This window comes from Aptenodytes forsteri, unplaced genomic scaffold, assembly GCF_000699145.1.
Source record: "Aptenodytes forsteri isolate BGI_AS27 unplaced genomic scaffold, ASM69914v1 Scaffold138, whole genome shotgun sequence".
Taxonomy (NCBI): Eukaryota; Metazoa; Chordata; class Aves; order Sphenisciformes; family Spheniscidae; genus Aptenodytes; species Aptenodytes forsteri.
Genome location: NW_008794014.1, coordinates 1,099,132 through 1,111,707, shown reverse-complemented (window position 1 = coordinate 1,111,707; position 12,576 = coordinate 1,099,132). Strand labels below are relative to the sequence as shown.

General features: G+C 42.1%; 1 protein-coding gene across 1 annotated transcript; it reads right to left on the bottom strand.

Moving 5' to 3' along the window:
- Window positions 1-6,367: 6,367 nt before the first annotated feature.
- Window positions 6,368-12,079, bottom strand: LOC103908352 (cytosolic 5'-nucleotidase 1B). The gene is made up of 5 exons (XM_009290713.1): window positions 12,071-12,079; window positions 9,770-9,899; window positions 9,132-9,254; window positions 8,270-8,454; window positions 6,368-7,282 (listed from the first exon to the last, which is right to left on the bottom strand). The coding sequence occupies exons 1-5, from the start codon at window positions 12,077-12,079 to the stop codon at window positions 6,944-6,946; spliced, it is 786 nt and encodes a 261-aa protein (XP_009288988.1). The 3' UTR covers window positions 6,368-6,943.
- Window positions 12,080-12,576: the final 497 nt, after the last annotated feature.

Below are 12,576 nucleotides of genomic sequence, written 5' to 3'. Positions count from 1 at the left end.
CCCGCCGGCCGGCCGGCGCCGGGGGTGCGTTAGGATTGGCCAGGCGCGCCGCGGGGCATTGTGGGGATTGTAGTCCTCCGCCGCGCGGAGGAGGCGTGGTTCCAGCGGCGCCCGGGAGGCCGGTCCCGAAGCGCGCTGAATGAGCGTGCGGTCTGATGGAACCGTCCAGCGGGAGGAGTTGCTTCTGCAAGGATGCCGCTTCCTCTGCCCCAAAGCAAGCTGCGGGTCGCGATCGGAGTTGCTTCTGCAAGGATGCCGCTTCCTTCCCTGCCTCAAAAATAAAAGGTGGTGGGATGTCGCGGCAGTACCATGTCCCTCCACCTGCCCAAAGGCCCTTGCGCTAGTAGCAATGTCCGCGCTAGAAAATTAGAGGTACCTGGGGCTGCTGCTTGGTGCTGAAGCGAACTGGCACAGAATAGCCTATGAAACCGCCACACGTCCAAGCCGGTTCTTGGCGTTCGTCCCATGCTGACTCTGGAAGTGTGGGTGGGTATCGTCTGGGAGAGAGCTAGCTGGCCTGGGCCAAAACCGAACCAGGGACTGCTCTAACAATTTTAGAATTAGAAGACAATGATAACAACTTAATAACATAGAGATGGTTGAGTTCTAGGGTCCAAGAGCATTTCCCAGTAACGTTTAGTTTGCTAGCAGGGATTTTACCAAAATGTTGTATTAACATTTATCAGTCTCACAGAGGTGACTCCATCAGAGGGAGAATAGACATTAAGGGCACCTATAATATTTCATTGCCAGTCCTGGAGTCTCATAGCAGATCAAATGCTTCTGCAAAAGCCATGTTCAATTCTGTCTGCCTTGGGTCTTCGGCTTGAGACGCAGAGGCTGGAGCAGTAGATGTGGCGGTGCCAGGGAAGGCTCCCAGCACAGGAATGCAACATTTCTGCTGTTACACTGCGACAGCAGCCTGTGGCAGAGTTTTGGCCCAAGGCTGGGGGCTGGTTAGAGCTCTCCCACAGCTCATGAACTCCCGCTAGGCAGTTTGGAAGCAGCCATCGTGTTCTGGAGAGTTAGCATGCACGTGGACTTTTCCACGCCAGCTGGCCTTTGTGCCGATGAAATGTTCTGGGAAAGTTTAAAGTATTAGTGTAAGTGGAGCGAAAGACTATGTCAGAATGGCATGCTGAGACCTGCCCTCATGGTGCCTTCCAGAACAGATTTCATTCTTAAGTATTTCAGCAGGTTCTGTGGCTCTGGATCAAGTTGGATTGTGTGTTTGAGCGTAGCGTAGTTGTTAGTACATGGCCAAGCATGTCTTGATAACCAGCCTGCATGTTGCAAGCAGAAGTGATGGGGTGGGGGGCTGGGGGAGCGTTACAAAAGTCATTATGGTGGTGGCTGCTCTGATAGCTACTCTGGAGTCTAAACGTACCAGTAAGCTGCCAGTCAGACCTGCTGAACACTTGCTTCTAGGACCAACTTCCACTGAGTAGTATTAGCTCAGAGGTAGCCCGTTTGAGGTAACCAAATTTAGTGGACTTCAGGACCGAGGGGGTCTGTCCCATCCCAGTCTGGTAGAAGGGAGGCTGCTTGCAGAACATATGCGTACGTCCACTCACTCACCTCACAAGCACACTCACTGGTCTCCTAAGTATTAGCATGCACCCGAAGTCCATCCAACATCTATACCCAGAGACCCAGGCACCAGCTCTGACGCTGGGTTTTCCCAGATGCTGCTCTCTTCCTGTTGTCCACTTTGACGTGTGCTACTGGTTCACATATGCACATAACGTGGGTCGTTCCAATATCTGGTTTGTCCGGTAGCTGGCACCCAGGCTGGACCTCTGCAGTTGTTGGCACCCAGACCCTTGGGTCCCTTAGACCTGCCAACTTAGTTTTCAATCCTTAAGCCAAAACCTGTTTTCAGCCATTATCTTCATGTCATGTGTCCAGATCCCGCCTTTACTAATCACAGACCTTGACAAACCCACCTAAGGCAAAATGAACCCATTCAGGGAGTCAGGAGTGGCCACTGAGGTTCACTCACTCAAAATCCTTTTCATCCTAGCCCTGGGAGACTTGCTAGTGGAAATGTGCAGAGAGACAGTTAAAAGGTAACTGAATTTTGATCAAGAGCAATTTAAGTTAAAAAAAATTGTTTGAGAAAAAAAAGAAAAAAGGCAGTAATAGAGTTCAGTGCAGATTTAGGAAGAAGATAGGGACAATGGGGATAGAAGAACATGGATTAAGAGAAGTTCAGGATCAGGACTAGGGGCCAGCATGCAGGTGAGTAGAGTCCAGGGACACAACAGTCTGTGGAGGAGATCAGAAACAAGCTTGGCTGATAATGAGCATGTCTGTCTTGAGTCAAGAGCTAGCGTGTTTGGGGAAATGATTAAGAAACCCACGAGGAAACCCATGAACCTTTCGTCATGTTTTTTTGTGGCTGGTCTGGACGTGATAACCATTTGCAGTAGTAACCTCCCCTTAACTGTCACATGTTGGTGCTACCCCCAGTCTGTTCACATTGCTGCAGTCTGTTCTGAGGCTGACTTACAGCTGAAGAAACGTATCAGATTTTTCTGGAAGTATCCTTACCATCTCTCCTCTGACTGTCTGTCACACTTCTCAGGCAGTTTAAGGGCTGTATAGGTACCACATCTAAACACATTGGATTCACTGAGAGACCTCTTCTGTCTTTGTCTTTACCACAGAAAACTCTTTCTCTCTTCATTCTTGGCTCTTCACTCCGTTGTGAGACTCATGGCTACACCAAAGGGTACCTTAACCAGGCCACACCATTGCATCTGCTTGTGACAGAGATGGCTTTTGGCATCCTTAACCTGATGTAAGAGCCATAACCAGTTTGAGGTGTACTTCCGTATGCTCTGCTCATAGTAAGTCATATCTTTGGGAGGTGTTGGAACCATGCCCACCCTAATGACCTTGCAGCCAAGGACTATGAGAAAGGGACAGTGGTTGCCAACAAGATGCCAAAATAAGAGAACCAGGAAATGCCCTGTTAGAGGAACAGATTCATGCTGTAAGAAATCCTCCTGGTGGGAGGTAAAGAATCTGCTGTTCAGCATCTGGCAGTGGGGACTCTGGCAGTCATCTCTGATACACCTACTACTTCAGAAGACATGGTGTTGGAGAGGGCACTGCCTCAAGGATCCTGCCTGGGTTCCTCGGTGGTCAATCCAGCCTTCAGCGCAAGGAGTGCTGTGCACAGGAGCTCACAGGTGGTAGCGATCAGAAGCTGCTCATTTAGGCAGGGATGACATGCGTTCAGATGTTGTTGGTCTCAGATATTACTGAGCAGGGTTACTGAAAGTTTTTTTTTCTCCTAAGACATTGACCTGCTTCACTGCTTCCTCTACCCGTCGTTTGCACTCGAGGAGATGGGTGTGTTCTGTTTCGCAGTACTGCATGCCAGTGGAGGTTACAGGGTCTGGCAGGGGAGCCTAAGGGGGGTACCTGAGGATTCTCCTCGGGATGTAGGAGCCCTCTGATTCCCGCGTCCTTAGAACAGATCACAGTCCAGGAACACAGGAGGACACATGTTGGAACACATGCCATGATGACCATCTCCACATCTTCATCTGAAATACTTTGTTTCCTCTAGATGGTTGTTTCACTATGCCTGACATGCTAGCCTGGAAACTGAAGGGATGTCTTGGAGGCGTGAAGGAACTGGGGAACATGGGTTTATTATGTCTTGGTAGCTGGTGGGAGGTATCCGACACACTCCAAGGTTATGTTCTCCTGTAAAAAAAAAAAAAAAAAAATAGTCAAGTCACCTTCAGGATCTTATTTCCAACATTTTTGTCCATGGGGACTGGTAGCAGTAAGAGACATTCCCATTTGTCTTACCTGGACTCTTCACTGTGATGTGGTGCACGAACCTGGATGCTAAGGGAACAAGGACTGGCTTTGCCTGACGAAGTCCTGTTTCTGCATGGAATTCGATCTGTGTTATCATTAATCCTCTTCCAGGTTTTGGCTGGGATGACAGTTTCTTTTTCATGAGTCTGTCTTCCAGTGTTATAAACAGGCCGATAGACAAGACAGTCCAGAACCATAGGACTCTTCTGTGTTTCCCCTATTGAAAAATGTTATATGTTGTTGTAACTGTGACTGGCTTAGGGTTATGAGGTGCTAGGGCATAAATTCATGGTATTCTCATAAGCATGAGAAGCAAGGGGTTTTGTTTGTTTTTTGTTTTCTTTTGTTTTGTGGACTGGAATGCTATTAAGAGACAAATTCTGGTCTGTGTCTAGAAAACTAGAAAACCCTTTCCCTCAGCTCTCATCCCATTTCAGAGAATTTTCTTGAAAATTACTAGTTTGGTCCACTAGCCAAGCTGTGCCTTGGAGCAGAAGACAATAATTGTAATGGGCAGAGACTACTTGGCAAGCCGAGTCTCCCCAAACATCCAGATTAGTCTGGAAGGCACTTGCATGCACAAAGGAGGCTCCACTCGCCCAACATGCTGCCAGCTGGATATGCAGAGGAGCAGCTGTCAAGGCTGGGACAGTTGCCTGACAATTAAAAGGCGGTGTATAATCTGAACAAACATCTAAGGGCATTTTGCTCAACTAACTTAGGAGAAGTGATTGTGGACCTTAACATCAGCTCCTGGACTTGAATGTCAATTTGAATTCTATGACTAAGAATGTAAATTCTGCTATATAAATTTAATATGTGAACTCTATTTCTCTTCACGCATGCCTTAGCACTGTCAGGACTGACACTGCAAGAGGTAGTCTTCTAGTACTATGTGTGTACAGATCAAAAAAGACGTAAGAACTGGAAGCGCCTAACTATACCCTGGCCAGTAGGTTTCATTTTTGCTGTAGGTGGATGGTTGATTGAAATAAAGGTAAACGTAATAGACCAGATGATTTGGTTTCCGATTTATTCGCTGATTTACACGCTTACCCTGTCAGGCATGAGACACTCACCTTTGGAGTCCCACAGGGGTCAAGGATTCCATTAGCCTTTTCAGTACCAAGCCTGAATTGCTATGTTCAATGAGAGTCAAGTGCCAGCAATCTTTGCACAGCATATATCCTTCATGTTTTTCTGCACCCAACTTCTATAGCTCTAACAGGACATGGATGAAGAATGGCTGATCATGTACTGCTTCAACAAGGCAGGACCGGTGTTCCTGAAATTTGCAGCCATGCTTTTGTGGTGAAGGTACACATGCAATTTATATTCCACAGCTAAGCAATATTTTTGGATTCTTTGCTGATTCTGAGCTCTCACATAAAAACATCTGCTAATAACATTTTTCATAATCTCCATTTGGCGAGGTAACTCTATCCCATCCTGGCAGACAATGACCAGGCCTCAGTTATTCATGTCTTCCTCACCTCCTGGCTGGACTGGGAAATGTGATACATTTTGGGCACAAAGCCTTTAGCACTTACGAAATTCCAAGTACACCAGAACTCTAGAGTGCATCCCATCAACAACACATGCTGGTGTGAACACAGAAAAACCTCTCTAATGGTCTGTATTCAAGTCTTATGCAGGATCAAGGCTTTCGCCTTTGTTTTCAAAGAACTTTGTGGCTTGGATGCAGAACATTTAAAAGATTGCCTGTGTTCCTGGGAGGGAAACCACAATTAATGCAATGAAGCTTTCTGCAGTAACAGGACAGTTCATCCGGACAGAAGAGACCAAACTTTCTCAGAGGCTAACGTGAGATTCTGGAGTGAATTCCCCCAGGAACCACAGATCATCGCAAGCCTTCACCAACTTCTACTCCCACTGCAAAGCACATTCCTTTGGTTTTGTCTCTTCTGGTATAAATACACAGCAACAATAAAAATAAAACAGGACACTTGTTCCACTAGGGAGAGAAAGAGAACAAACACCACCTGACAGATGTTAGTTGTGTCATTTGGAAGGCACTCAGATACATGGATGACACTGAGATACAGGAACTTAGCATAAAAGAGCTAGAATAGACCTACAGTGTAAATTTACATGAATTCACGTTGCAACAAGCACCTCTCCCCTGGAAACTCATGTGAGGTTGCCAAACTGAGTTCACGCAAATCACAGAACAGCTGTAAATCCTAAGTGAATCTAGTCAAGAAACAAGGAGTTCCATCAACAGCATTATTTAGGGTAGATTCTCTGCCGTTACAAAGGTATGCTCTAAAGCTTCAGTCTTTGTCCCAGTCAAGATTCTTGCAGCATTTCTGACTTCTGCCCAGCTCTATGAAATCTGTTGGGACTTAAGCCTCTTTGAGACTTCTAGCTCTCTCTCAAATTTGGCTGAAAGTGGTCACTTCTGGTTCTAAATATCCGGGGGAGGGAAGAGACACAGAGACGCCGATCGCATAAACTCTGTACAGGAAACTATACTAAAACCTCTACATAGAAAAATGACAATGTTCTGTAAAGCCAGCTTTATTAGAATAGGAAAATAACATAGAAAAATAAAGGGTTCCTGTAAACACAAGATCAAATAAGCTAACATTTCACTGGAAGCTGAAACCTTGTGATAACAAACCTACTGAATACATATTTAAGAAGCAAACCACCAACAGGTAAACACTTATATGTAAACTGTGCTTTTGGTAACTTCAGAAATAACCATCAAGGACTAGCATTGCAGCATGATTTTTGTTATAAATAACCCATCAACAGTTTTTTAGAGAAAATATAACTGTTCTCTCTGTCTCTCAAAATATGCCTTAAGCTATAAAAACAGTACAAATCTTTTCCTAATATCAAAACCACAGTGTTAGATCCAGACAGGTAAAAAACCTAAGCTGCTTAAGAATGCTATTAAAATAACTCTATTAAAAACTTACCTATATTAAAAATATTTCCTTTAAAGGAAATAAACTGTTCTAGTCAGAAGTTAAATCTTTAAACATAGTGCTCACAATATACAAATGTAGACATAACTATTGGTATATTAGAGGCTGGCTGAGTTAAGAACCTTATCGTTAATGGTGCCATCCAGTCATGCAGATTTGTGGTATTTCTGAGCAATGCCATAGGGAACATGTGCAGCTATGGTGCCTAATTTCTGTGCTCCTTCGATGTGAAACATCTGGTCATCAAAGAAAATGTGAGGGCGGATTTTCACCAGGATTGGTCCTTTAGGAGCTCCTGCTAGGAAAAGTGCCTCATCAACCTCCAGACCCCAGCTACGAAGAGTCTTCAGCACTCTGGCTCCAGAGCTCGCCGCACTTCTGGCTGTGACCAGGAAGGTCCTTATGGGACAATTTAATCGTTCGTTTTTTGCATAGAACTTCTTCTGGAGTTTCCCTAGGTCTTCCAGAAAACCTTTCAAAGGACCCTGAGTATGAAATACCAGAAGCATATTTAGTATTTGTCCACAGCTCCCAAAATCATTCTTTTGCTTTCTTCCCAGATTGCCAGTCACATACAGGATTCCTTCCCTAATGCTGTGCTGCTCAGCAAATTCTCTATGTAATGTGTCCAAATGGGTCTGCACCCTCACTAGGAATTCACAAATTGGAAAAATGTTAAAACTGTAATCCTACAGGGTATGATCAGTAGGAAACTGATTCTCACCAAGGCTTACAAGATCTCTTTCAATATGAAGTTATATAATAAAATGTTCTTTAAAAACACTTAACTCTTTTTACTATGAACCATGAGCTGCAATTTTTTTTCTCTGCAAAAACCACTAAGAGACCTAATTACACAGACATCACCGAACTCTTTCCAGATTAATGACAATATTAGAATTAAACTCCGACTAAAAGAAGTAAATGATAGTTTGGGTCAAATTGCAATATATTGCACTGTCCAGTACTTTCATAAATCAAGCTTTTACTCTGAATTTATACCATTTTTAACAATAGCAGAATTGGTCTTTCAGTTTAAGCTGATGTTAAAATATTTGTATTTTTTAGACAAATGGCATAGCTCTGCTTGGGAATAAGCACAGATATTACATGTTTCAATAATCAGAATATCCCAGTGTTTGAAATTAATATTACCTACACAATCTTAAAAAAAAAATAATCAAGGAAATCAGTAGTAGCCTTTCCTTTTTCTAATGATACAATTAAAATACAACTGTCACTGTCATATATGCAGTTCTCTCAATGAAGTGGGAGAGCTGGTGAAAGGACTGCAGCGGTGGGCTCTTTTATTTCAAACATACATTTAAAAAATTATCCTTGAAACAGGAAATAAATAGGGCAGTCAGCTTCCACAAAGAAGAATACATACACACTGGGGAAACTGGAGAAGTACAGCAGCAGTGAAAATTAGCAGTTGTTTTGAAAACTCACTGATACAAAGAAGTACAAACCTGTGCAAGAGGCTTATTTTCATTCAGCTGTTCATGTTCAAAAAATGTATCTAATCCTTTCTCTTTGACAATCTGTTCTGATTCATCAGAAAAGAGAACCGCATCCCCATCGAATGCCACCCTCAACTGTGTATCCGAGTAAGCAACGTCTTTGTTGGCAGTGAACATCGTAGCTGATGCGATGCCTGAAAACGGACCAGAGAACCTCAGTTAGCACGTCCTGCAAAGTCATTCATTAAACTGTCAGCAGTTCGGTTCCAACAACTTATTTGTGGTGACCTTTATATACGGTGAGCAGAAACGATCACTAAAGCTAATTAGTAATGGCTGTTCTTTAACACAAATGCATGGAAGCTGTCCCATTGACATAACCTTAGACATGCTTCCTTCCACTTCCATATAAGAATATACAAAACCGGTCCGTCAGATGTGCTGCAAATGAGAGAAAGCAGGAAATTCCAAGGAGACTGTTGAGTCAAACTATTTGCTATTTTTTAACAAAACACAGAAGTTGTTTTTTGTAAGTCGTACCAAAGAGATGACTCTACTCAAACAGAAGTTGAATAGAGATGCGTAGGTGTGTATGGGAGTTCATTTCTTGTAGCATGGGAGAAGACAGAGAGGTGTGACAAAGGTAGAGGGTGATTAAGTTGTCATTATCAGCAGGCTGAAGGGTCAGAGAGGAACAATACAGAGAAATAACCTCATTTTATTTGATTAAGTAAAAATAAGTGATAAGTTTGCACCATACAAAGTTGTGACTTTGCATTTGATGAAGCAGCACTACTTTCTGTGAAAGACACAATATATTCATTTTTTAACAAGCTCAATGGAGAGGTAAGAAAAGAAAGTCAGTTCAAACCTGCTTCTATAGCTTCTTGCACTTTTTCAGAATCTGCTGAGAGGTACAAGTTCGTAAGGTACGCAGTCAGGTAACCAATAGGGCTTTTTCCTCCCGTCATACAGAAACGTTCAATTGTTAAGCCTAAAGTAAGAACAGCACAACAAGATGTGACTCTGCCTTGGCACTGCAAACCTGTAAAAGGAACCTGTAAAAAGGTACATTAGCCTACAGCTGACAGCAAACTTAAAAAAGAAAAATGTTCACTGTAATTTCAACAAGCTAGACAACTTAAACTGACTACAATGTTTGATCAGCCCTTCCTCCTTGAAAATTAAAAAAAAAATCCCTCTAAGACAGCAGAATAACTGCTGTGAAGGTATACGTATAGGGGGTGTAAATACCAAACAACGAAAAGTTTAAGGACCTCTCAGAAATTAAGATTCACACTTGACAAGTTAAATCTAGAGCTTTGGACCAAATTCCGTGTAACACTATCTCACTTATGCTGACACCCAAAAATAAGTATCATCCTCTGAGGAATGGGTGTCAGTATCAAAGAAGCTGCTTTTACCAAGGTCAGAACAGGAAAAATAAAATACATTCATTTTATTATGTAACAGCAGGGAGTTCTACAAGGCAGTATTAATTTTGCTTACCATAGTGATTGATGCTGTTTATGAGTCTCACTCCCACTTGGGCATGGTTATTAGTCATCAGAACAATATCAAATCGTTCTTCGTCATCAGGGTACAGCTCAAGAAGCCGGGCATTGACATGCTCCAGCGCCTGCAGGTTAAAAATGTGGAAGTCAATAGACAAGTGGAATGTGCCTCAGTTCTTAATCGCTATGGGCTTAGTAATAGGACTGTCTTGAAGGAGAATGTGAAATACCTGATAGTTTAACTTGCTGAACTTGTTTTACTCCTTTGTGCTCTGCTGCTCCCAGCAACCATTTGACTGGGTTCATTTGAAGGGAAGCAAGGAAGTTTCTTTTGCTGAGTTACAGAATTTAACTTTATCATGGAAATCCTTTTTCTTGGGGCACCATGGTCGTCCGGAATAAATCAATGCATTGCTGAACATTATCACAATCCCTATTAATCTTTTTTTTTTTTTTCCTTGTCCACTTGAAACTTGGACTTTCTTGTCCACTTGAAAATTGTTCTTGTGAAATCAAGGAGAAGGTGTAAAGGAATTTGTATGTGCAACTACTTGTTTTGTATGCACAAATGTGAATTTGGGCCACATAGTTATGCAAAGATTTACTGACACAGTTCAGGTGGTCAGGTGTCCAAGACTGTCCTTAACTAATGAGTACAAAATCATACCCTGTCAAACATGATTACCTTGGCGATTTCTAATTGCGGTAGTGAATGAGAGAGATTTTGATTCATTTGAGATCTCTTTAAAGATAATGGGCCAACATGTTATATCCACAGTTTGGCATTCTTATTTCCTTGACCTTTCATCTGCTCGTCTCTCTCTGTATCCACCTGTTCTCTCATCTTATTTAGAATCTTATCCCTTTGGAGTAAGACTTGCTTTTTGCTCTAGTTTTATACACAGACCTCTGCTTTGGGATCTTGGCCCTTGAATGGAATTCCTTGGCATTACAGCAATAAAGTCAACGATGAATCATCAAATGAATGCAAGATGGGTTGATTTGCATTGAGATGCTTTAAAAAGTCAGGCCAGTTGTTAAGAATTAAAACATGGATTTCATAATTAAATTCTGGGAATCCCACTTTAAAAAGCATGGCTATGTCATGTGGGGTTATGCTTAGGAAAACTCTAAGTGAGACCCTGGTATAAGGCCTAGGAAAAAAACCTTAGTATGTGGTCATAACCCCTTTGTACCTTTTTTCTTTTTGTACTCTTTGCTAATACTCTAGTGCACTAGCAATTTCTTAAAGTATTAGAGAATAAGGGGGAGTGGAGGAGAGGATGCCATTTTTTTGTCCAATGCGTGTACATTTTGCAGCCCAAGGAGATCCTGGCCTGTGATTAAGATTCTTAAGTGCTACAAGCATGAGATATAATACTTTTAAGTTAGTGTCTTGAAGATTTCAATAAAGGAATCCAAACAAAAATATATTATTTCTTTTTGCCTTCTTTGTCTCCAAGTAGAAAGCATCACCCAACAAACCCGCAGTTCTCTAGCCTAATGATTCCTGGGACTAAGCAATTTATGAATCTCTTAAAAACTATAAAGAATTCAAATGCAAATAGCATACTGGAAGGGAACAGAGGTCAAGGTGCATTTAGCTGGGCATAGCTAACAGCTCTGATTTTCAAAGTGTGAGGAGTTAAAGAGTCAAATCTTGCTTATATTCAAAGTGAATTTGACACTGAACTCTAACAAATCTCTTGAAAACTGACTGTGCTAGCAGGGCTGCTACCTCTAGCTGCTACAGATAGGAAAAGATGCAGTAAATTCACTAGTCAGCCGAGCCTCACTGGTGTACATGTAAGTGAATTATTTTATGACATTTTATATTATTTTATGACAATGCCTTTATGTTAAAACTGCCTTTACTATACTTGTGCTATTAATGCTATTAACAGCTATCTGTTATATTTAGAACAGCACGGGTATTGACCGAAGTAATTTTTCCACTATGTATTTCCAAAAAGTGATCAGCAATGCTGAAAATGTTTGAACTTCCTGAGACTAAAACTGAAGCAATGAAAATTTACTTTTAAAACCTGAAAGAAGTGTTCTGCCACAACTCTACTGTCAGCAAGTATGACTGTTAATTGTGATTTAATAAATTTTCTAAAACTGCTGTGGTAGAGCTTATCAAACAATTCTCCATGGACATAAAATGAACTCTGTAGACAGCATTTTTTCAAGTCAGTCTCACTAAAACCTGTGTTCCTCAAAACCATACATATTTTTAGGTTTTTTTCTTTTTTTTTTGTAATTTCACTTGCTTTCCATGCTGGAGGCTGTTTACCTTGGCCATTTCTCTTATCTTGTGCAATGAAAGCAAAATATTCCATTTCACTTCTGCTTAAACCCTGATTCCCAGCTAGGGGGTCTATTTCTTTCGCTGGTCCTCAAGAACAATTTCCAGGGTGACAATGAAAGAAAGGAAAAATTAAAGCTGACCAAAAAAAAGAAAAAAAAAAAAAGGTTCATTTCTGAATAAAGTAATTGGAATAATATTGAATCAATGCTATCTTTAATCACAGTAGTCCTATTACAAGTGAGACATAAAAATGGAATGAGGAACTAAGATGCTTTGGTTCTGGTTTTTGGGTCTTTTTTGGGGAGAGGAGGAGGTTGCAACAAACTTAACACAATTTGGGGGCCCATCTTAACTGAAACCGGTCTAAAAAGAAAAGCCGCTTCGTGCGCCCCGTCTCCAGCAGCAAATGCAGGCTGCTCCTGACCCACACCTCAGATGTGAAGCAGAGAGCCGGGGGATACAAACCGTGGCGCTGGGGGTAAAACGCCGGT